The sequence below is a fragment of the Dermacentor albipictus genome, chromosome 1, assembly GCF_038994185.2.
Source record: "Dermacentor albipictus isolate Rhodes 1998 colony chromosome 1, USDA_Dalb.pri_finalv2, whole genome shotgun sequence".
Classification (NCBI taxonomy): domain Eukaryota; kingdom Metazoa; phylum Arthropoda; class Arachnida; order Ixodida; family Ixodidae; genus Dermacentor; species Dermacentor albipictus.
The window spans coordinates 434405150-434431077 of record NC_091821.1 but is presented as its reverse complement, the minus strand read 5'-3'; the positions used below and the strand labels follow the sequence as shown (position 1 = coordinate 434431077).

Genomic DNA, 25928 nt, shown 5'->3' with positions numbered 1-25928 from the left:
CTTTTCTGTGTGAAGGAATTGTGACATGCAGGAGGATGGTCGCTACCCCCCAAACATGTCGAGCAGCTATCCTTCAGGGTGTCTACCAACCTGGAAAACCGGGAATTCTCAGGGATTTTTAGTAGTCTGGAAAAAGTCAGGGAATTTGGGCCTCTTCATCAGGGAAAATTAGCGGCAATTTTACAGAAAGGGTCAAAAGTCGCAGTAATGCTGGCTTGAGTAACAGACAGGAATCATAATGAATCGTCTTTGACGCCCTGTCATTGGCTAGAGGAGTTGTTAGCGTATAGTCAACGACCGGCTTTCCGGATTCCCGATAATTTGGACAGCTTCGCGGCACCGCCACGTACCCCATAGAGTCAACGTATCAGAACGTGTGAAATTTCTGACCCAAGAACACCGCGCCGTCCGATTTTCCGGACATTTTGCCATGACCGTAGGTCCAAAACGACAATCAAAGGCACCACGGCTGCCGTTTTGATTACTTCGCCACCTCGAACCGGCACTCTCGCTCGCAGATCCGCTGGCAGCCATTGACACCACTGCGGCTACGCTAGGCCTAGCTGCTTCGACGTTCGGTATGAAGCTTCTTGCCTTTGGTTGCTGAGTTTTTGATTGAAAGAATTAGCTGCTGTCAGCAATGGCATGGACTCCGCCTTTGTGGTCCTCGCGATTGGCTTAGAAACTTTAAAAACATGGTGTGTTGCATAATGCTGGTTCCTGAAAGTCAGCTTCGCCTCTGTACATAAATGTTACTTGGTGAAGCATACAAAAAAGTATTGCAGTGAAGCAAAACAAGCGTGGGAAGGGGCTATTGCCACGGAACACAGTATGTATTCCTTAATTATACACGCGTGCACCCGGTATTTCCTGTCAAAGTACGAGCACCGATATGCTTAATATGTGTACCGACAAGCCTTCAGAGCGTTTTCGAACGTGCCTGTGGTGGTTTGAGTACCTAAGGGCAGTAAATGACACGCATTTATTTTTGTCCAACTGGCCGATTTTTCGGACGTTTTAGCGGCCCCTGAGGAGTTCAAAAAATCGGTCGTGGAGCAACTGACCAAGATGCTTCAAATGGTCCTTGGGGCGAATGAGTGGCGGAAGGAGGACAAGAACAGAAATGACCTACGCATTGAGGAATAAACGGGAAAGGAAGCTTGCTGTCGCCGTTTTGAAGGAGCTTGAGCTCAAAAAATAAAGTTTTGGCTGATGTCGAGATGCAGGTGTCCCTCATCCAAACCAAAATAAACTCTTTAAAGCAGTAAAACACAACACTCGGGCATCGTGTGCGGGCTGAGGATATGTCAGAACAGTTGAGGTTGACTTACGAGCTGTTGAGAGAGAACCTCAGTTGTGACAGAATTCGGGCCTCATACCACTGAGCTTGCTATCAGTTGATAAAAATAGCTCATATTCGAAAATATTTGCTTGTATATGCATCTCCTTTTTATTCGTATTTGAGAATGTCCGACTCCATCGCAATTTTTTTCGAAGACACTTTATTTGCTGTGCATTTTACTAATCCCTGCCTTCTATTCTCTTTTTGAATAACATAAACACTACTCCTTAGTATTCAAATTGGATTAAGTCGCTTTTTTAAGTTTTTTCATGTGCTTACTAGAGAGTGACAGCATCAGGTGATATAATTTCAGCCTGTCTTGACATAAAACATAGTTCTGCATCACTCAGGGAAATTTGCAATGGGACTCGGAAAACCTAGAAAACTCAGGGAATTTGGAAATGTCAACTTGGTAGACACCCTGATCCTTCCTTCATGACAACATAAAATTATTGCAATTATGATGCTGTCAAAGGAAAATGTTGTAGTAGAGAATTTTGTTGATCACAAAGCATAATTTTCCTGTACAGTACTTGCTGTTTAATAAACTTGTCTTTTTTTTTATACCTCTTGTTGCTGAAAAAACTTGAATTTTTGCGAAACCAATAATATTCGTATTCAAAAAATACGCTAAAAATATTTTTAAAAATATGCAATTCGATTTGTAGTTGGTTTTCATTATTTGAATTAGCTTTAAAATTGAACATCTGATTTTTGAATACTCCTTAATAGTTACTTGCTTTTCTCAGTTTTCTTGTTAAAGCAAGGTGGCATCCTATCGCAAAGATGTGTTCCCAAATGCATTCCATTCCCTTGGCTCAAAACTGTCTTCTTAGCAGTCATAGTAGACCGGCTTCAATGCTGGCCAGAATTGGAACACATCCGTGTGGCAAATTCCACCATAGCACTTTCCAATGCTGCTGCAGTGCCATCAGCATCCGTGTCGGTGACGAGCGAGCCTGGTGTGGTGCGCCTGCGGCCACGGGCGGTGACGGTGAACCCCCGGTTGCCTGTCCGGGTGCCTCGCATCCCTACACCAGTGCCTCCTTCGATGGGCGGTGGTCCCCCGCAGCTGCCCTGCCCGTCGCCCTCGTACGGCAAGGCCACAATCTCGGTGCCCAAGGGGGCCATCATGCAGTATCGCCAGGAAGGCAGTGAGTGGCTGACCTTTTGCCATCCGCCACCTGCTGGTGGCCTGGGGGCAGACGACATCGGTTGGAACAGACGAAAAAGTGTGTTTGTTGTTGAGAACTCGGAAGGGTCGGTGACACCGTATCTTCACTCTGAAATTCTTTTCACCTCACTGTGTTTTGCAGACAAAATGGCTACTGCATAAAATCTGAGTCTGTTTAATAACTTGGGCATTTATGAAGCAAATTTTTCTTCATTTACTCATGAATGTCTTGGTAGTCAGGCTGCCATATAAGCCAGAGCACAGGTGAAGATTAAAAACTAAAATGAGAGAAGTTCCCTCATGTCTTATATATAGCAGTCTTTGCCACAATTTGAATTCTCGTCTGACCACTGTGGAACATAAAAGAAGGCATGGGACGTGTCGCCATTCCTGTTGTTTTTGTCGTCAAGCGCATATGAATTTCGCAAACTCTTGTGAATGTGCTTTATGTACTGCTGTATCAAAGTGCAATATGAGAGGTCTTGGCTGCACTATAGTGCTGCATTGGAAAACAATGTGAGAGAATATGCAAAAGTAAATAATAGCATAACAGCACCGCCATCTTGTAGAGTTCTTTAGTTTACTCATTTTGCTTTATGCTTTTGATGGCTGCTGGTATGTGCAACCGCGGTATACAGCAGTAATGGGGGACTTCAATGCAAAAGTGGGGAAAAAGCAGGCGGGTGAACAGGCAATTCGCGACTACGGTGTTGATTGTAGAAACGCTAGAAGTGAGATGCTGGTAGAATTTGCAGAAAAGAATAAGCTGAGAATAATGAAAACCTTTTTTTTTTTCGGGAAACGTAGCAACAGAAAATGGACCTAGAAAAGCTGTAATGGGGAAACAAGAAATTAAATTGATTTCATACTTTCTGCCGATGCCATCACAGTGCAGGATGTAAAAGTAATAGGTAGGGTAAACTGTAATGATCATAGGTTAGTGAGGGCCAGGATCCACCTCAATTTGAATAGAGAAAGAGTAAAATTGGTCAAGAAAGAACAGGTCAACTTAGATGCAGTAAGGGTGAAGGCAGACAAATTTAGGCCGGTACTTGCAAACAAATATGCAGCCTTAGAACAGAGAGATGATGATGATGACATAGAAGTAATGAATGAAACAGTAACGAGGCTGGCTTCAGAGGCAGCAATTGAAGTAGGAGACAAGGCACCAAGGTAACCAGTAGGCAAGCTCTCCCAACTAACAAAGGACCTAATAAAGAAACAACAAAAAATGAAAGTGTCCAACGCAAGAGATAAGATAGAATTCGCGGAACTGTCAAAACTGATCAACGAGGCAAAAATAAGTGATATTAGAAACTATAACGTCAGAAAGACTGAAGCAATCGTAAAAAAATGGACGCAGCCTGAAATCAGTGAGAAAGAAACTTGGCATTGGACAAACCAAGATGTATGCACTAAAAGATAAGCAGGGTAATATCATCAACAATCCTGAAGATATAGTAAAAGCAGTGGAAGAATTCTATACTGACCTTTTAATACCCAGACGACTCAGGAGCACTCTATTCAAAACAATTATGAAATTACGAACAGTATACAGAAACTCCTCCTATAGCTAGAGATGAGGTCAGAAAGGCCTTCCAAGGCATGAAACAGGGAAAGGCAGCAGGAGAGGATAAAATAACAGTCGATTTAATCAAAGATGGAGGAGACATAATGCTAGGAAAACTGGCGGCTCTCTATACGAAGTGTCTATCGCCTGCAAGAGTCCCAGAAAACTGAAAGAATGCAAACGTTATACTAATCCACAAGAAGGGCGACGTTAAAGAAATAAAAAATTATAGGCCCATTAGCTTAGTCCCAGTATTATATAAAATATTTACCAAAATAATCGCCAATAGAATAATGACAACACTGGACTTTAGTCAACCAAGGGAGCAGGCTGGCTTCAGGAAAGGTTACTCTACAATGGATCACATCCATGTCATTAACCAGGTTATCGAGAAATCCGCAGAGTACAATAAACCTCTGTATATGGCATTCATAGATTACGAAAAAGCATTTGATTCAGTAGAGATACCAGCAGTCATAGAGGCATTGCACAATCTAGGAGTACAGACCGTTTGCCTAAATACCCTGGAAAATATCTACAGAGATTCCACAGCCACCTTAATTCTACACAAAAAAAGTAGGAAGATACCTATAAAGAAAGGGGTCAGAGAAGGAGACACAATCTCTCCAATGCTATTCACTGTGTACTTAGAAGAAGTATTCAAGCTATTAAACTGGGAAGGCTTAGGAGTAAAGATCGACGGCGAATACCTCAACAACCTTCGGTTTGCCAATGACATTGTTCTATTCAGCAACAATGCAGACGAGTTACAACAAATGATTGAGGACTTTAACAGGGAGAGTGTAAGAGTGGGTCTGAAGATTAATATGCAGAGACAAAGATAATGATAAATAACCTGGCAAGGAAACAAGAGTTCAAGATTGCAAGTCAGCCTCTAGAGTCTGTGGAGGAGTATGTTTACCTAGGTCAACTAATCACAGGGAACCTGGACCATAAGAAGGAAATTCATAGAAGAGTAAAAATAGGTTGGATCGCACACGGCAGAGATCGTGAGCTCCTGAATGGGAGCTTACCATTATCATTGAAAAGGAAAGTATACAATCTGTGCATTTTACCAGTGCTGACATATGGTGCCGAGACTTGGAGCCTGACAAAGAAGCTTGAGAACAAGTTAAGGACCACGCAAAGATTGATGGAACGAAGAATGCTAGGCATAACCTTAAGAGACAGAAAGAGAGCAGTATGGATCAGAGAGCAAACGGGTATAGACGATATTCTAATAGACATTAAGAGAAAAAGATGGCGCTGGGCAGGTCATATAATGCACAGACTAGATAACCGTTGGACCATTAGGGTAACAGAATGGGTACCAAGAGAAGGGAAGCGCAGTAGAGGACGACAGAAGACTAGGTGTTGCGATGAAATTAGGAAACTTACGGGTGCTGGTTGGAATCGATTGGCGCGGGACAGGGGTAATCGGAGATCACAGGGAGAGGCCTTCATCCTGCAGTGGACATGATGATGATGATGATGATGATGATGATGATGATGATATGTGCACACGTGGCCTGCCTTGTCCTCATACGGAAAGAGACGAGAGTTGTGCATTTGCCGACTTTTCTTGGCACTACTTCCTCTGCCGAGTAGAGATGTTAGTTTTGCAGCAAACAGCTGCCTTCTTTGCACTGAATGCTGACACTGTCCATTTATGTCTGGGATTTAGGAACCCCTTTTCTTTGCCAATTGCCATGCAGAAGGATGGGATGCAGCCCACTTTTTCTGCTTAAAAGTAAAGAAAAATGGAGCTGTACAGTTCTTGCCAAACAAGTTAAAGGGGCCCTGAGTCACTTTTTCTTGAAACCTGAACAAAACCCTGATATTCTTGTAGAAATTTTTATAAAAGACATAACACAGTCCAACCCCAATATATCGGACTTGAAGGGTATTGCGGAATAGTTCGATATATCACTAATTCGATATATACAATCAAGATCTTATGCAAAAACTTTCAAGTGGATTTTACAGCTGTTTGTTATACGCAATAATGCATTATATACAGATTTGATATACAGTGGAACTCCGATTATACGACTTTCGTCATGAAATGCGGGCGTCATAAAATCAGAACATAAATTGTGCCTATAAAAGTACTACTTATTTCATGCGACGGATTTACGAGAAACTTCAATGTAAGCAACTAACATACTCTGTAGGGCTTGGAAATCCAAGTTACCAAAAAAGTAGGTGCGATAAGAATTAATGTTGCAGTACAGGTACCAATCATGCGTTATTCCTTTACGGCACTCCACTGCCCACTGTCACGATTCCCGCCAGCCGGCACGAACGTTAAAAAAAGTCGGTAAGTTTCTTTTGGACCTTGTTTGATTCGTGAACCAAGAGCTTTCGCTCGAGTTGGGCAACGTCCAAAAGAAGGTCCTCTGCGGCGTCACGTGAACAGATGATGTTCTGGATGCCGTCTATGTGCCGGAGCACCTTGGCGAACGTGGTAGGCACAGGCACAGCATCTGTGGTGCCATGTTGTCCTCGTCCGATGTCGCAGCGGTGTTGGCACTAGTCAAAGCCTCCTCGATGGCGTCATCCAGCGACACCTCGCCGCAGATCGCAACGTTGTCATCGGCCTCCATGTGCTCGGCGAAAGTTGTGGTGAGGTTCAAACCCTCAAAATCGTCGGCGGCGAAGCCCGCATCGGCCTCGAGCGGCATCGAGGTTGTTGCGACCCCAGCAGAGGAGGCAGTCTCTCGCTTAAAGCCACAGTGCTTGAACGAGTTAGCGATTGTGCTTTGCGACACTGCATTCCACAAACTGGCAATAAAATGCATGGCATCGATCACAGTGATCTATTTTTCCGACTCGCTGTGCTCCATAGCTGCCAGCTGATGCTGCACTAACCGCTTGCGGTAGCCTTGCTTGACGCACTTAATGATGCCGGCGTCCTGCGGCTGCAGCCGGCTTGTGCAGTTGGGCGGAAAAAAAAACAACCTTCATGTTCCTCAGGCTGCATGTATCGCATGGGTGGCATGGCGCATTGTCCAGGAAAAGCAATATTTTCCTCACCTTAGCACCCATTTTGTTTTCCAGCTGCTGGAAAGAATTACTGAAGAGCGAAGATGTCATCCACGCGTTTTTGTTGAAGTTACAGCTGCATGGCAGCGTCTTCATGTTCTTAAAGCACTGTGGCTTTGCAAACTTTCCAACTATGAGCACGGGCAGCCTCTCAGAACCGTCCTCGTTGGCACAGAATAGTGCCGTTACACGATCTTTACTATGCTTGCCATCATGACAGCTGTCACCCTTAAACGCAAAGGTTTGTTCAGGCTTCATGTGGTAAAAAATACCGCTCTCATTGGCGCTGAAAACGTCGCAGGGCTTGTATGCAGCAATCATCTCTGGCAGCGACTCCATCCACTCATTCACCGTTGTAACGTCCACGGAAGTGCTTTCTCCGCAGGAGTGGCTCTACACAATCATGTTTCGTTTCTTAAAGTGATCCAGCCACACGTTCGAGTCCTGAAAGTCGTCGATGCCCAGACGCAATGCCACAAGGTCCGCCTTTTCTTTTAAAATGGCGCCGTCAACGTTAATCATAGAGCTCCGTGCTTGATGCAGCCATTTGACGAGAACTTATTCTAACTTCTCATGCTGTCTGTTTGCCGCTTTCTGCTTGAGCCTGAACTTGTTGGCATTCTGCAATATCACTGCTTTGTTTGCCAGGATCGGCTTCAGCGAAGATTTGGGCTACTTAAGGTCCCGGGCAATGCTGGCTTTCGTGGCTCCATGCTGCTTTTCCGCTTCCTCGATAATATTCAGCTTATTGCCGAGCGACAGAACTGTCCGCTTTCGGGACATCGTGCGTCGGGTTGCTCCACACAACTCAAAACCTCTGCTGAACGCTGGTCGCTAGGATTACGACGAAGAACACATGCGATAAACCTAGGCCTCACCGCACTACCTTGTCGGCGATCTGCTGCTGGGAAACTGGAAGGAGATAAACGCTACCCCAAAGTGACGAAAGGCAACACCGCCGAGAAGAGAGGGAGAAAGTGATTGTGGAGAAGGAAAGGCGCTATTTCAGCACAGCGGGCGTCGCGGGCGGCTGCTGGTGGGGGGGAAGAGAAATTAACGATGAGACGAGGCAGGGAAGAAAGCTGCGCCGAAGCGAACCGGTTGAGAGGTGTCAAGCGCTCCGCATGCGGAGAGACTTACTAGAAAGTGCCGGATGCGGCACTTTCCTTTCCTCCGCCGTCCCGTGCTTCGCGAGGGTCGTCATATAATGCTGGTCAGGCGTAAAATTGCGTTGGATAACCGGGGTTTTTAATGCATTGCTTCTATGGGGACTTCGCCAGTTTGCGCTAATCCGTCGTAAAATCGAGGTCGTCGCAAAACGGTGACGTATAACCGGGGTTCCACTGTATCAAGGTTCGACTGTATAAATGGAGACAAAAAGAGTTCGATGATTACCCACCTCATTCCCCCCTCAACTCATCATTTTTTTTTAGCTGGGGTGGCAGCAATAGCAATGCCCTGATTGTTCTCTTTGTTCTTTTTTTTTTTCTTCTATACACGGTGCAGTTATGGTAATCCTTCGAGGCTGACATATATCAAAGGTACCCGGAATTGACACAGGAGCATCACAGGATGAGCAGGACACATTAACAACTGCCACTTCTTTGTTTCCTAGAAAATCTTGAAGGATGTTAATACAAATGCCCATAGGCTTGTGTCTATGGCCTTTGTGTTCTACTGATGTTGCCCTGTGTTAAAAAAAAAAGAAAAGGAAAAAAGAGGGGAAGAAAAACTCACAACAGTGGTTATAAAAGTGGTAGGAGAGAGCAAGCAGTCTCTTATGTGAGAGTTTAGCTTCTTTGCTTGGAATAACATTTGTCTCACTTGTTTATAACAGCATTGTCTACAAACAAAGAACATTTTTTTTTACCACTTTCAGAAAGCTTTCCAGTGCTCCTGTATGTAAAAAAAACGAACAGATCAACCGTTTGCAAAGAAGTTAAGGGATGCTGGCAGTTTCTTTTGCAATCAATGATGTGTAGCCACTGAGAGCTGCAGAAACTCCTCTGATTTCTCAATGACATGAGTGGCAGCCCCATTTCCTGGTCTTGTCCTGCTGTTGCAGCAGTGAAGATAATTGCTCAAAGCCAGCTGCCCATCTCTGGCACCAAACTTGTGACCAAGGCGGGCCCTGGCTCCTCCATTGCCACCTCCTCTTCCTCCTCCTCCTCCACTTCCCTCAACGTGGCACCACGGGTTTCCACAGTCTCCATTACAAGTAGGTTGCATTGTGCTTTGTTTGTTTGTTGATACTGCTTGCCTTTGAAAGGGACATTACAGGAGTGGCAATACAGAACATAAGACATTATATGCACGACTTCCATGCAAAACATAAATTAACATAACAAAGCATGAACATAGCAAGACAAAGTAGCGCACGTGTGTTGCTTATATTAGGCAGTAAAATTCACAGTTAGAAAAAAACAAATATTTTTTCCACATTCATAATTAGTACAAGATAGTTCACAGTGAATAATAGTGCACAATGAACAATAAATTGCAGTGTTGCTGAGTTGCATCACTGAAATAAATGAATGATTCAAGCAGCATAAAAAATATTTCGCAGAAGATGTAACCACTGAGTTGGGAAGCATGTTCCATTCTTAAAATACTCTGGGGAAACAGCTGTATTTAAAGGCATTGTTTCATGTGAGTGGTGTTGAGATATGCATACTATGCCGATGTCTTGAATGCTCAATTGTCTGAAATGTCAAAACTTTGGTGCACTGATTTTGAGTTCATTGTGAATTATTAGGAAGAGAAATTTCAGTCTCGTGAGACTTGTTCTCACTTCCAACGTAAGTAGATTTGCTGACCTGCAAAGATCTGTAGGAGAGTGGAAGCGGCAATATTTGTTAAAAATGAACAGGGAGGCTAAACACTGTGTTCTGTTTAGTTAGTCTTTGACTATTTGTTACTTTGTGTGGATTCCAAACTATTTTCACATACTCTAGTAGGCCTTATAGGTGTCCTGTAGGCGAAGCTATTTATTTTGGCTCTCCTACTGCACAAGTTATGTCTTAGGCTCCATGGGGCTCTATTGGCCTGGTCACATACTGCTTCAAGGTGTATATTCCACCTAAGATTCGAAGTGAAAATTAGACCTATATATGTATGTATGTTCAATTACCATTTTAAGTTTACTATCCCCAATATTATACTGAATACCTCGGGCCATCTTTTTTCTCGTAATAGACATAAAAACCGATTTCATTGGGCTAAGTGCCATTTGCCATTTGTTACACCATTCCCAAATTTTCCCAAATTAGTTTGTAATTCTAATTGTTCCTGAAGAGGGTCAACCTTGTTAAATAATACGCAGTCATCTACAAATGATCTCACTGGTGCTGTAGCGCGGTTTATGAAAACATTACTACATATACCAAAAGTAAATGTCACGGTTTTGCTATGCACCTGGCTTGAGCAACGAGTTTGTTGACCCTCAGGGAAAATGTGTTATTAGTATTTAAGTGTTCGTTAGAGCTCCAACTTGTAATAAAGGCCTCCAGCATAATCCTCAATTAATAGGCACCTGTACTCTGCCAGCAAAAACACACATACGCACGCATGCGTGCACACAGACACAGACAGACAGGTGCATCACCTGGCGCACGGACGCAGCACAGTATTTCTTTGCTGTGCCAGCTATGTCAGATGCCATGTTCTGTGGGCTCTGTAGCCCTTGGTGATTGAGAAAAAAATATGCAGTTCTGCCAGAAAGGCGAAGCGCTGATTGCGATAGCAAACTAGTAGATAGCTGTACAAAGTCAGGATAGTAGCTCTATCGGCCATATAAACTTGTAAAGATTCGTTTACTAACTAAATTAACAATTATAGAATGTGTCAGCGTGACTCAATGATGACGTGGAAAGAAACAGAAACGCAGAGACAGCGCCATCTTTGTGTGTCTGCATCTTTCTACGTCCTTGTTCAGTCGCGCCTACGCATTCTATCATGGATTCAAAGCAACTAGCCCATCAACGTGCTTTAACTAAATTAACCAGTAAGGTGCCACGCGTGCAGAGGTAAACATAAACGTATCCACTCGATGACATGACAATTGGCCTCTGTGCATCTATCATTTCAGTGTGAATGAAACGTCGAAAGCACAGTGCCTATGAAGCTACCGGCACCACACGCACTCTGTAAACATAGCAGACCGCTTTGAAGATGAGGCTTGCGTGGGCGCGCACTTAGGCCACGTGACAGATCGCTTTCAGGACACACGAGCACCGGCAACGCATCCCTACGGCATCCGCCAAAGGCGCCTATTATGGCGTCCGCGATTCGCATGGTCATTGCCCTAGTAGACGCTGCAGTAGTCTCCACTCTATAAGGAGTGGTGGGCGCGGAGGACATTGGGGCACCCTAGCAGCCGCCAAAATAGAACGCCCCTCCTCCCTCTCCTGACGCCCCTGCCTCGCATGCCACAGGAGAGGGCGCACACCTGGGCGACATTCCTTGCTTGTGCACACGGGATTGAACCGCATTTATCGTCTCACTCTCACACGCTTTCACTCATACAGAACCTAACGGCAACGGCGGTGGCAGAAATTTGCCCAGACAAACGGGGCAAATTTGTTATTTTGGAATGTTCATTTGTCAGCTCAGCTTGACTTAGCAATTTCTGGCTTTAGTATCACTTCAGAATATTCAAAAGTCTGAATGCCATTGGAAGTAATCTCTCCAGAACACAACATAAGGCATCAGTACTTTCGTACAGCTGCTCTCTGGGTTGATGCAGAGGTTTTAGATGTTGCACTTCATTGCACACTGCTAACCAAGTGGTCTTTTGTTCAACCTACAGGCAATCAGACCCGGGTAGTGAATGTGATCACGACGTCGCAGCCTGGTGTAGTGCGAACTCTGAGCCGAACAGTGACCCCCGGTACATCAGGTTTGAGCCAACGCCCAAGTCCCACAGGGCTGCGACCCACACTGGGCTCAGGCGCAAAGCCTAACGTGATTGTCGTGCACAAGGCCCAGGTGTGGCCTCAAGCTCAGCCTGGAATGGCATCGTCATCATCTCATCTCAGCCGGTCTACGGTGTGTTATATCGCCTTTTGTTAGAAGCCTTTTACTGTGGCATCTATCTCAGATTTTGCTCTGACATGCGTAAATGTGTGTGTGCACCTGGGCTGTGATAAAGTAACGATTCTAGGCACTTGCCATCCCTTGTTGAGCTTCGTCAGTGATCAGAGCAGCACTCCACCTATGTTATCAGATGCATCAGCTGGCTGTAAACAGAGGAGGATAACAGTGGCATAGAATTGAGAGGAAGGAATTGCTATAATGTGCCAGCCCTACTTGATTTTTCTTGCTTAGCACAGGCCTGTGTGAAAGACAGCAATGTGATATGTTCACCCATAGGGGCAAGCCCCCCATGGGTGAACACTGAAGCACCTTAACCTGACTGATGCACCTTTACCTGCCTGACGCACCTTCACCTGGCAAGCTAAGCTTTAAAGGAGACATGCAGTCAAGACCCTATAAGTAGGCTTTCTAAATGTACAGGTTTAAGTAATTCTCAATATGACAATAGTACAAGTTAAAATACAGAGCTGCACCGCGTGATATCCACACGTGATGGGTGCTTGCAGGTCCCTTCATGTTTACAAGCTCGTAAACCCACTGATTTTGCCATGTAACTGCACTTCACAACACAAGAAAGGGCTGTTGGTACTACTTTGGCAAGCGTTGTTGCATATTCCTGGTGCTATGGCTGTGATTGCCTCAAGTTTTTTGTGCTGAACCAGCACATGCTACTCATCTGACATGGCAAAGTTGCTTAACACACGTGCAGCTGGTGACTGCACCAGATGGCCAATTCCTTGCCAAATTCCACTTGCAAAGTTACAATAGAGTAAGAATGGGAAAGGAGCAAGGCATTACCAATTTTTTGTCTGGTGAAAAGCTAAAACACAGGAAGCCAAACCTGGTAGACCAACACACATCTTTCTGCTGATGTGAACGAATGTCACAACAGCTTAGCCCAACACATATCTTTCGAGTCTCTGGTAGAAAGTGCAGGTACCCAATGGGGCCCAGTTGCTGATGTCGTTCAAACTGGAATAATGCATTATCTGTGCCATTTGGACCCTAGAGAACTTTTGTTTTTCTCATTTTCTCGTGAACACACCTAACTGCCTAGCAGACTCTGTTTGACCGATTATTGGGCAGAGAGGCATAGCTTGCCCCGTAACCTGCGGACGCTGCCATCTTGACTGATGGTCATGTGGCCCTGCTCTCTTATTGGAGAGCTCATCCTCTCCTATAAAGAGTGCGGTGCAGTGTGCCTTTGCTGACGTCTTGTCCTTTTGACTGGCAACTGGTTTAGACGTGTAGGGGTCCTCGTGTCGAATTTGGCCTGGCTAGGCTAGCCTCGTTAGCCAAGCCTTTCCTGCCATTGTGTGGCATAGTTGTCTTCTGAGGAGCCCACATGCCTGAGCTGTAGTGACTGCCACATGAGTGCATTTACCATGTTATTGTACTGTTCTGAAGATAGCATCTTCGTTTTATTTTTTATATTTTAATGCAAAAGCACGATATGCCCCATTACACGAAAATCTGTTGGCGTTGGCGTGACTGAAAGGTAATACTGAAAATGGCCGACAGTGCAGAGAGTAAAAACACAAAGAATGCTCTGATTGACGTCAAATTTCTCGGGGAGGTTCCTGTAAAGAAAGTAAATTAATGGCTTTGAAAAGAAAATTTGGTAAATTGCAGTCTGGGTGGGAATCAGAGCAGGGCCTTCGAGGTGCAAGACGAGCACGCTTCCCTGATGCCAAGGTGGCTCCACGGTTCTGGCTGACTGAAGGTGTGCCTAGTGTGTGCGTCATTGGGCACGTGATGGCGCAGCCAATGAGGTCGACGTCATAAGTGTATAACATGAGCGCGTTCATGGCATTCCGAGGTCTACGAACAGTATAATGCTTTCCCGTTCCCGTACGTAACAGTCATAAGTGTCTCTACCAATTTTCTTTTTTTTTCATCACACAGTTTGTCATACAGCATGCTATGGTTAAATAAATGCCTACCTGCAGCCCTCCTTTGTGAAGAAGCTACGTAAATTGCATGGGGAGCTTATCGTCCATAATTAACTGTTCTAGGCTGATCTGTCCATATCCCGGCACCTCTAAGTACTTTCCCTCTTGTGGCTTTTGACCCTGTACGCAGCCACAGCAGATTTTGAGCATCCGCAGCTGCATACACGGGGGCAGGGTCTTCAGGTGCTGGGCCCCAGGCCCACATCAGGGAAGGTTACACCTGCCCAGCTAGACCCGCCCCAGTTCGAAGATGGGGTTCATTGACACCTATGCCTAGGTTGTGTGGGGTGTCTTTGGTGTGTAGATGTGGGTCGTGCCAACTAGGATATGTTGCTTGCTGCAAGATCACCTCCACTTCCCAAGGATAGAGAGCTTGGCAAATAGCTCTCAACATGTACAGGCTAGAGGTGATGTGCAGGAAGGTACTTCAACTTCACCTAGAACAAATGTAGCAAGATTTCTAGGGGGAGTAATGTAACAGTCCAAATTGGTTCAGAGTTTTCTCTTACTGTCCTTGTAATGATTTAAAAGGCCTCAGCAGCAATACTTTAAGGCCACCATTTTTGCTCAGATGTATTCTCAACATGTGAAAGAAGTGAGGGCAAAAGAAATTACGAAAGTTAACACATAAACCGAAGCCATCGGTCGCAGAAACTTCAAAATACAAGCAAAATTGAGTTAACATTGGCTCAAAGTTTCGCGGCTCTAGATATCACATTTCACTTTCCACTGATATAAAACTGTGGTGCCCAATAGCAGCAGGGCATTGATGTCACATAGTGGAAATTGGTGTGCCATGCTTGCCAAGTCTGCTTTGCTTGTTGATGACATTTCTATAGTAGCTTCCGCGAGGCGTAAGCTGGCGCACCGTGTGTTTGGCATGTTGATAGTGTTGTTTCCATGGTTAGAACACCTTCCAACGTGGCTTTCATGATGGTGCTGCTGTAGTTAAAATTGCTGTAAAATGCAATGCCGTAGATTTTCCGCAGCACTCTCAGTATAGTGCAAACATGAATCGCATATTAGTACATTTTTAAACATTGATCACAGTGCTGCAGACTGACGTCACCTCCGTTGCACAAAGTGCACCAGATCACTGTGTCGCGACAATGCTATCGGTGCCACCCAGCAAGCTTTTTCGGTTGTGTTGCGGACCCTTTTAAACCTCACAGTTCTTCTTGTCTTCTTTCGGGAGTCATTGTGCAATGTCTGAATACTATTGGCTTTTTTTTTTGCAGGACTCTGTTACATATCTTCAAAGGCAAGATCGACCCAAGACCAGTGTTGGGGCGTGCGGCACTGTGACAGTTGTCAAGACGTCAGTTCCTGTTCCCCAGCCCTGCATCGCACCTGTTGTGAGGGTGTCCAGAGAGACCAGTGTAAAAACTGTACCACGTCTGTCCATGCCCGTGAGAAAGGTGATAGGCGTTTCTTTTTTTTACTTGGCGTAACACATTTTCAATTCAAAAGTGAAAGTCCAGAATACCCTTATGAAACTGAATTGTACGATTGTATGGCTGTGCAAGGCAACCAGAACGGTTGCAGTACAGTAACACAAGTGGTTCAAATGTGTTGGTATACATGAGGAAATAACAAAAAAAAGCAAGACAGTGCTTAGTGTGACAAACGGCCTAGGAAGAGAATGCACACAAAAACCAACCTTCAATGGCTGTCCATTTAATAAGTGCACAAACCATATATGGCACGATTTCGCTATACAGTGTACATCCAAAACCCTAGAAGCGGGGTGTGTGAATACCGACTAGTAAATGTCGAGCCAACTAACGAATATGATCAAGAAAGAAAGCCTAATATCAAATAGAATATTGATTATCAGGAAATTATTGCAAAATTTAATGCTTACAAATCTTGTGCAAGAAAAGACAGTGCCGCGCACGCTCGGGAGTCTCCTATCTTGCATAACAAAAATATAACAATTAAGCTGTCAATAATTTGGATACATAGAAATCAAGATACACAGCACGGTCTGCTCTTACTAAAGAAAACTCTAAATTAGTATGCCGACATTGATTACAGGTCAATTCTAGCACATTGAAGGTATGGAAAATATTTTTTATCAATAGAACGTCTGTTGAATAGAATCGAGTGCTTTTCTCCCTCTGTCACTATGTTCTACTGAATACCAATGAAGTTCTCATTTTAATGGTGGACCTGTGTTTTATGACAATCTCTTATTGCATGAAGGTATTGCTTTTCAGTTTTCCTTCAAGATACAGAAGGGCTTTCCCATAATTGTGGTATGTGGGTTATCGTAAGGCCAATCTGTGCAACAGCCTAAATAAAGCGCAGACTGCACTGTACCGTATTTACTCGCATAATAGTTTCGCATAATTTCTTTTTTCAAAAAATCCAGCTCAGAGTTTGGGGTGCGCCTATTACGTGGGGCAAAATTTACTAAATTTTTTCAACTCGCATTCTCGCACTTTAAGTTTGAACATATGTCAGGAATATGGCTATTCTCACATAATTTACCAATAAAACCAGTATAAAAGGAAAACTAAAAGCTAACTGCTTACCTTTTAATGAACAGGAGAGAGACGTCGACTGCACACACATGCAAAATTTAGTAAAACATGTCATGGATGCTCCTCTCCTTCCCCTATTCGGAGTCTGAGTTGGAGAGAACATACTCATCATTGCCGATTGGAAACTCATCTTCTTTGTCCGAACTCCACAACATGTTGTCTTCGCTCGCATCCAGTGCATTGGAAATCCCGGTCTTCTTGAAACTTTTCCTGACGACGTCATCGGAGATCACTCGCAAGGCTTCCACGATCCATCCGCACAACATTTCCATAGGCGGTCTCTTAATTTTGCCACCTGGAGTTAGTTGGCGCTGTCCTCCAGCCATCCAGTTAGTGTACAGCCTTCCAATATTGTTCTTAAAAGGCTTATTTAAGGACACGTCCAAAGGCACCAGTACCGAAGTGAGGCCTCGCGGAATCATAGCAATATCCGTGCGCAGCTCTAACAACTTCTCTCGTACACATTCTACAAGGTGCCTGTGAAAACTCTCCAAAACGAGCATGGCCGGATGCAACAGGTCGTCCGGTTGCCGGCCCCAGAAGGTCTTGACCCAGTCCACCATCAACTCTGCGGACATCCAACCTTTCTCCTGGACCCTGACGTAGATGTCTCAAAGGAAATTTCCCTTTGGGAGCATCTTCCTCTTAAAAATAACATAAGGTGGTAGTTTGCGCCCATCCGCAGTCACTTCCAACATCACAGTGCACCTGTCTTTTTCCGCGCCAGATGTTCTAATAAGCATACTTCGTGCACCTTTCTCCTCTACAGTAATATTTCTCGGCAAGTCGAAACAGAGGGGGGGTCTGATCTGCGTTCCCAATCTGAGACAAAATGAAGTTATTTTGCTGATGGAGCCGTATAACAAAATGGTGAAACTCCAGTACCTTGTCCTCGTATGCCGAGGGCAAGCGCTGGCACAATGTTGTGCACTTTCTCAGGGTAACTCCATGGCGTCGCATGAAGCGCGTTGTCCATCCGGAGCTTGCCTTGAAATCTTTCGCTTTGATGCCCTGCGCTCGAGCAATTCTGGACGCCTCAGTCTGCACTATGTCGAGAGACACTGCACAACCGTCCTGTCGAAGGCCCCGTATGTGTTGAACGAGTTGCTCCTCCACTTGTGGATACTTTCCAGACTTTGCACCGCGGAAGGCCCGTCGCGACTTCTTGGTGACCTGAAATTTTTCTTGCTGACCTCGCCAGTAGTGAGTGTTAGTTTCTCCGACACTGAAATGTCTGCTTGTAGCACGGTTCCCATGCTCGAGTGCATACTGTATAGCTCTCAGTTTGAATGCAGCCGTGTAGCTCCCGTACTTCCCCATTGTGGAACATGCGACCACACGAACCGCACGCTGCTTGCAAAATGGCGAGATGTGGCGTTTTTTTTTTCTTTTCTTTTCTTTGCCTGTGTGGAGCATTGATGGCGATGGCACTGTCGCTTGTGTCAAGTTGCCCGCCCTCTGAGAGTCACCCAGCTTTCCGAGCTGCCTCGGTGAAGGTAGCGAAAAGCTTACATCCGCGCAGTGGTTTGGAGAGGAGGGTGTTATGGATAGTTGATCGAAGTACTGGTTCTGGCTCATTTATGCGGGGTTTTTTAACGCGATAGCGTTAAGGAGCTCGTGTCGCAGAAAAGCCGGTGTCGTCGGCGTCGGCGTCCGCGGCGTTGACCGTGAGCGATAAATCACGGCAGGCACTTCATAAATAAAAAGCAACTTCCAAGATGGGCTGGGTGGGAATCGAACCAGGGTCTCCGGAGTGTGAGACGGAGACGCTACCACTCAGCCACGAGTTCGATACTTGAAAGCGGTACAAACGCGCGTCTAGTGAACGCGGTGTTGCCTTAAAAACGTGCCGTAGAAAGTTATACTGCGGTGTATATCGGTAATTATGAGCCTGTAACTTACAGAAGTCGCATTTACACGATAGCGAAGTACGTTTCCGCTACATTTCTTCTGCGCTTACTGCACACGCAGAGCCATCTTGCGGCAAACACAGAAGACCCCCTCCTCTCAATGTACGGCGCTGCCCCGACAGGTGGTGCGCCATACGCGCATTGGGGCTGTGCACGGTCCGGTTCCCTCTCCCCCGACTCCCTCTCCCCTGACGACGCTTCGCCGTGCTCCCACGCGGGTTGCAGAATCAAGCACCGTTCCTTTCTTTAGATTACTATCTATCTATCTCTCTGCCCGTGCCGATCATGACGTTTGGCTGGCGTAGATCGTTTCCTCCTCCGAGACACCGAGTTCTTTGGTTCGTTCCGTTTGCTCAGGCGCACGTTTCGTTGCCGCGCCGAACGCTGCGTTGCTCGACGCTCTCCGTGTGATAGGTGGGCGCAAAGTCCGATGCGGGGCGCCTCGTAAGTGATCCCTGCGTCGTAGCGCATTGTCTTACACCCCTTGGCGGGTCGATGGGAACGCTGTCGCGTTCCACTCTTGAAGGCGAAGCTTAAGCGTCCTCCAATTTTTTTTCTCTTTTATTGTTTATGAAACATTGTTTACTAAAAGCACAAATGGAGCATTTGTAGCAAACAAGTGGTTGCTTCGCATGCTCAGGGCCTTTCAGGGAGTGTGAATTGTTGTGGTACAGCCTGTGAAGTGTGGCTACTTAAGGGACCTAGCCTGCTCCACTATGCAAGTTCTCTTGTTTTATGTCTTTACTATGCCTGGAGCGATGAAAACTTGTGGCATTTTGCTTCAATGCTTATTTGGCCGCAGTTGAGGCGCAAGTTGGAATTGTTTGGCGCAAGACAGGGGTAATTGGAGAGCGCTGTAGACATAAAAAAGGCTGATGATGGTGATGATAATGGTGTTTTCAAATATTCAAAGCGTATTCGAAAGATATTTCCATTTACAAATAGTGACTATTCGATTGTTCATTCGAAGTTTCGAATATTTGCATGCCCCTAGCAAATAGCCATCGTTAGTGCTGTGCGGGTCGACCGCAGTCGGTACCGGCAGTAAAGAGCAGGCAACCTTTTCATTGCTAGGTTTGGCGTGATTTGCCACTTATTTCAAAGTCGTGAGGGTTGCGGCAAATTCGCATGATGACAACGCTCGCTCCCCCCGCTCATTCATTTGGTAGTATTTGCCTGATTCTAACACACCCCCCGAATAAATGCACACTCACTTTCTATGTGTCCAAAGTAGAAAACCAATGTAGAACTGACATTAAAGCTTCTAAAAAACAGAAATATAATGCACACCCGAGTTTTTCACAAGAAAAATAGGCGAGGGTCTAATAGGTTTCGCACACTGGCATCCAGTTTTCTAAAGTCAGCTTCGCTACAATTCAATTGCTATATGTGGCAAAGCATATGAACACCGCGAATGCTGCTTTTGGTTCAATTTTCTTGAGGGGGTGGGGTGAAGGTGCACTTTAGAATTGGGTAAATATCGTAATCAGACATTGTGAGCTACCATTATTGCTGGAAAATCTTACAGCAAGCCGAAAATACGTTTTCGACTGGGAAATGACGTTTGTTTATCACATTTACTGTTCCCTAAGCTATGCCGAGACAGATGCTGCCAGTAAAGGGGTTGCTATAGGGGTCACCATAGGGATCAGGCATGTGCATGCTAACTGGTCAAGTTCGAATTACCTTTGCGAAAGCCAATTTTAGGATGGAAATAATTTTAGGATGGATGGAAAGTTTGGGCTCATAGAAATGCATGTTCGCCAGCGGGGACCTTCAGTCAGAATTGAATTTTTAAAAAAAATCTATTTAACTGGAGTCGAATTAATGGAATTCTACTGCTTTATGTTGTGGATCATCGTTTGGTTGTTGGATTATTGTTTGATCATTACATGTGGTTGTCTGTGCTATAAAACTGCTGTTGTGTTAGTTGGTCTAGGTGCTTTAAGGAGACCTATTAACCAACTGTATATGATAGACTACATCGTCGGCTATTTCATACCATTGCTTGACACCCTTTGGTCATCATGTGCCCTTGTGCCAAAAAACTTCATATATCATCATCACCATCAACTAGGTATGTACAGTAGAACCTCATTGATACTTTCCCATTACCTATGTTTTCCCTGCGTTAACATTTGCAATTGAGAACAGAAAATATGACTGAATGAGTTACACTCAATTTTTACCAGTTCATACGTTCCCGGAAAACAAGATTTTTTGGCACCAATGTTCAGTACATCGCCAAACTGTCATCGTATGATATGTTTTTCTGGCCGCTAGATGCCATGTAAACAAAAAATGTGCGAAGCTCACACAATCCAGAACAGTACGTAGCTGCTCACCGTAGCAGCTTCACCGCAACACTCACCCACCCGTCTCGCGCAAAGACACCAGCACTCCCAGTTTCTCATTTCACTCCGGGGTCGTCGCACACATCATTCCCTGCTGCTGCAGACGTTCACCTTCGGCGGCACCCGGCGTCGCTCACCAGCCCAATTTCGGTTCGGTTTCCTGTTACCCTCCTAAAACACCACGCAAGAAAGCAACAAAATGCGTCTCAGGCCGTTGGAGCACCACCAGCTCGACACAGGTCGGCGTCTTCTGCCGTAACAATCCGTGCGACGCTTCGCATTACATAGATGTCAACAATAGTTGAGTCTGTAAAATTAGTTTAATTGCTTCGGATTGCAAATTTACCTGGTTAGTACATTTCTTCCTGTGATTTTTTCGAGAACATATGGCCGAGGTTCTACTGTATTATGCAGGTATAATGCTGTGATTCATGGTTTGGTTGTTGAATTATTGTTTTATCATTACATGCGGCCTTGTGTGATGTCCCTTAAGACGGGTTGAAACAATGCACCAAATAGATGATTAAGTCCATGGATGAAACGGCATGGCTTAATGGTGCTGAATCGTGCAGCAAACAGCTGAAGGTACAACTTCTGCTCGTAATGATTTGGTGCCAGTGTGCCACGTCATGCTCAGAGTCTGTATCAGTGATTTAGTTCTTTGTGTTAGTTCACCTTTGTTTATTTGCTAAGTAGTCCAAGAATGAGTGGAATGTGTCAGTGTTAAACTTTCTGTCATTTAAAATGCCTGCTTTATCATTTCCCGTTTCAGCCACCTGAGCAGTCCTTAGATGGTAACAGCAGCAGCAGCAGTGGCGGCTCTGCTTCCGGAAGCAGCGGGGGCAGTGGGGGCAACAACAGTAGCCTTCTGGCTGAGTTGATGCAGGCTGCAGGCATCCTCCAAGACGAGGGCGACAGTGGGCGGCCACCCCCACTTCTGGTAGTCGGTGAAGACGCTGTGCCACCAGCCGAGGTCGAAGTGGCCATTGACACTGTGCCCTTGGACGACAATGCTGTGATATTAGACGATGGCCACCTGTGTGAGTTGATATCTCCAGCAAAGTTCCTTTCTGCTTAACCCCATCAGCTCTACAAGTCAGATGCCACTATGGCACTGTCAGCACTGTTGTAAACATCTGCTCTAGTTGCAGGGGTTTTTGGTGATCTGGCAGATTCTCAGCCCCACTTTAAGATAATATGACGAAGCAGGTAGAAGCACATTCATGTCAAAGAGATTGGCTGATAGTTCTGATAGTTTCCTACTTTATGCTTGCCATTACTAATACAGAATTCTAGCGCTCTATTTCTTTATTAGACAAACCAATGTACTCTTAACAAATTATTTCCTGTTTGCCGTGGGGCGGCAACGCCACTCTACATACTGCAGCACATTGATTTAAGCTTCTTGGTACAGATTCACAGTATGCTAACAGCGCGAGATGCAGGACAAGAAAGTAGACGACGCCCATGCCTGTTAGAATGCTGTAATGCTATGTACGAAAGTGACTGCAGCTTCTAAAAAATGTGTGGTGTCGGCTTTTACACCATTAGAAATATTCAGAGAGGACGTTTACACATAGTTACAGCACATGCTCCACGATGGACTAACTAAGCTAGCACTAAGATTGAAGTTCACAACACAAATTTCATTTCACGTTCACTAATCGCATTTGAGGCTTCCTTTAGGAGCAGACTTTTCAGGTTGGTGCTTGCTGCTGTGTTTGGGGCAAGACTGTGGCTAGGAGCAGGCACCACTTATGCACGATTACGAGCAATTACATGCATCATTTCTTCAGAAGGGTCTCACTGCACTAACATGACTTCACTGCAGCCGAAATATGAAGACTGCATATGCGATGAGTGTAGCTATATCGGCTTGCTGATAAGTTATCTTGTTATTTGTTGAAGCGCAGTCAGAACGACATGGACACAGAAGGCACATGAGACGGCACACAGTGCAGAATAGCGAGCTTCAGTGTCTGCTTTTTTGTATGGTTGTGACTAACAAAAACTCAAGTCTTTCGGATCCACTTTTCTTCTACCTCCTGTATCTAAAAGATGGCCTGCAAGAGCCAAAATTCCATCAAAGCCTTGTAGAAGGGTGTTTTTCAGCATGAGTTACACTGGCTTGTGACCTTTTTGCTTGTTGCAGTGGCGGACAGCGAGGAAGTGAACTTAGGGGAGACCACCCCAGGTGTAGTTGTGGAGGAGGCCCCGTGCCTGCTTCAGGACCATGTGGTCTGCCACGAAGTGGAACTGGTCGCCCAGCCTGGACTACAGCTTGAGGTGCGAACACAAGCAGCATCCTTGCTTGCAACATAACTTAATTAAGCCGCTAGCACATGCAACGACCTAGATATCCATTCTTACCAGGAGCACAGAGCGCGCTCGGAACAAATACACTTGAACCTCGCTATAACGACATAATGGATATAACGAAGTAAAGTGAAATCATCCCGAAGTAAAGTGAAATCGCCCATGAAATTCTCATAGAGATCTATGTATTTAAAACCTCATTTTGACGGAATGAAATTCTCCTGCCAATGGATATAATGAACCAGTCTCTGAGGCCAAGAAAGGACCCGACCGTTGCTCGCTGACTACATCACTTTTTCCGTAGGGTACAACACTCGTTCGGCCCGGCAGTTCGAAACTTTCGTACCCCCATGTCGAATACGCATTCGAGCAATACTAGTCTTTCTTACCGCCGTACGTAGCTGCACACCTGTGCATAAGCAACGGCTCACTATTGCACTTCTCCACCGACCTCCCTCTAGCGCTTGCCAGGCAGGGCGAGCCATGCCATGAGACACTGTGTAGCTACATGTGGTGGTGTGAAAGGTTAGCGCATTCACTTCTACTGCGCGACGTGCCGTGCAGGCAGGCTCAGCTGGGCATGGCCTCCGAGATCTGCCCGGCATGACCTCAGGGATCATGCCCAGGCCGTGCATCCACTTCTCCCTCTCCCTGCGGTGCACCACGCAGGCTGTCAGCTGGGCATGCCCTCCGAGATTGCACTGGCACTGGTGTAATTTCGTAGGCCACGAGCTGAACTTTGTTTGCCTCCTTGATCCCACAGCGCTGTTGTGTGCCATGTGCTACTCGATTACGGCGAGCCAAGTGGCAAGCGGTTGCGAAAGACCATCACAATGGAACAGAAGGCAGCTATCTAAAGGCTGTTGCGTCGGTTGCTAAGTCGCGTGTTGCACATACCAAAGATTCCTTGGTTCTTTTGTTCAAGTTTCATCGCATGTGTGGCCGTGCAGCAGTTCTGCGGGCCGCAGAGTCGTCTTGTTATTTCCATATTTACAATTGTGCACCTCGTTGGGCATATATTGCTGTTGGTGACAATACTGGATGTAGTGAAGTAATGGATATAACAAAGTAATTTCGGCTCTCCCTTCAGCTTTGTTATAACGAGGCTCAAGTGTATCTGCTGTGTACGAAAGAGGGAAACAGAGACCTGCAGTGAATGGGAGATGGAAAAGTCAGTGAGGAGGAGAGCACAGTCTCTTGCATGTTACATTCTAAATGGGCCAAAAAATGCGTGGGGACTGTCACAGATACAAGTGCAAATGAGCTGGCTACGCTGACCCCCACTTACCTCCTGCTTCCGCTTTGGGGGTGATGTTGCCTCAACTGTTTTCTTTGTGTTTGTTTATTAGCTGTTACAGGCAGGAATTTTCTTGGGTGGCAAAAAATGAGAGAGAAAGCAACAGGGGGACTAGACAGCTTTAATATTTAACAGCTGAAAACTTTTGGAGACCCAATGAAGTAGAATTGTCACCCCTGTAAATGTGCGAGCCGCAAATGGCATTTGGGGATATTTTACATGCTAAGCCAGCCACGTTAGAATTGGGTCACATGTTTTCAGCATTTCGGGTACTTGCATGTGTCACGGACGAACTGTCGTAGTGTTTAGTGGAAGTCTGGGCCACCATCCTGTTTGTGGTTGTTGACCAGCCATTCCAGAAATGAAGACTATCAAATGCAGGGGGTGGTTTTTGTGTTATAAAATCTGATGCGTGGCAGATTTGGGTGCACACTGTTTCCTACTTTCATCTCATTAAAACTGGTTGCACCTTGAGTTTTGGAATGCATCAGAATCGGGTGAGTACTGTTGAGTGAAGTAGAGGTGTTGGGGCATTCTTTCTGCCTCTTCTTTGATTCTACTTACTGGATACTTGATTGGATACTTGATCGATTTGGTCAGTTTCATCAGGGTCGAGTTAACAGAAGTCAATAGTATTAATACTCAGAATTCGTACTGACAGTCAAGGGCAAAATTTCATTTATTGTTTTCATATTTGGACTTTATTGTATGATGGCTTTTTGACAGCAGCAGTACTGCGTGCGCAACACTCTCTCTCAGTTCCAGGACCCTACTCTAAAGGTATCCATTCCTGTGTATCCAAATCCTAAAAATCGGGTCGACCTCGGCTGCTCCGCCAGCCCTGAACTCGTTTAATGCAGACAGCTGCAGGCTGTTGCAGCAGACACTGCCATCTTCTCCAGGACAACAACTTCTTTGCAATGCACGCACTCTCACTGCTGGACTGGTCCTGTGTGGAAGCAGACTTCTTTCTTGGTCGATTAAATTCTGGGGTTTTACATACCGAAACTGCTATGTGGCACACTGTAGCGGGGGACTCCAGAGTAATTTTAACCGGCTAGAGTTCTTTAACGGGCACCTGAATTTAAGTAAATGGGCATTTTTGCATTTCGCCCCAATTGAAATGTGGCCGCAGCAGCCGAGATCGAACTCACAATTTTGAGCTCACAGCGCAACGCCATAGCCAGTGTGCTACCGCAGTGGGTTTTTGGTCGATGCAGGCATGATTGCGCATGACCAGCCTCCCGTCAGCCATTTTGAGTAAACCATGAATACACAATGGAACGCAGCTGATTCTAAACCCACTAAACACACTGACATCAGCCTTG

At 45.5% G+C, this 25928-nt stretch overlaps 1 protein-coding gene across 4 annotated transcripts in view; it reads left to right on the top strand.

The window, feature by feature from the left end:
* Positions 1 to 25928, top strand: part of LOC135908215 (pneumococcal serine-rich repeat protein-like) — a 107470-nt gene that overhangs the window by 47027 nt on the left and 34515 nt on the right. For 2 of the 4 annotated variants that reach the window (XM_065439977.2, XM_065439971.1), the window contains exons 9-14: positions 2269 to 2574; positions 9197 to 9349; positions 11939 to 12177; positions 15416 to 15595; positions 21760 to 22027; positions 23140 to 23273. In XM_065439977.2, coding sequence (XP_065296049.1) covers positions 2269 to 2574; positions 9197 to 9349; positions 11939 to 12177; positions 15416 to 15595; positions 21760 to 22027; positions 23140 to 23273 — 1280 coding nt within the window. The remainder of the gene's footprint in view (positions 1 to 2268; positions 2575 to 9196; positions 9350 to 11938; positions 12178 to 15415; positions 15596 to 21759; positions 22028 to 23139; positions 23274 to 25928) is intronic. The other 2 variants (XM_065439991.1, XM_065439984.1) reach the window with 2 other exon arrangements.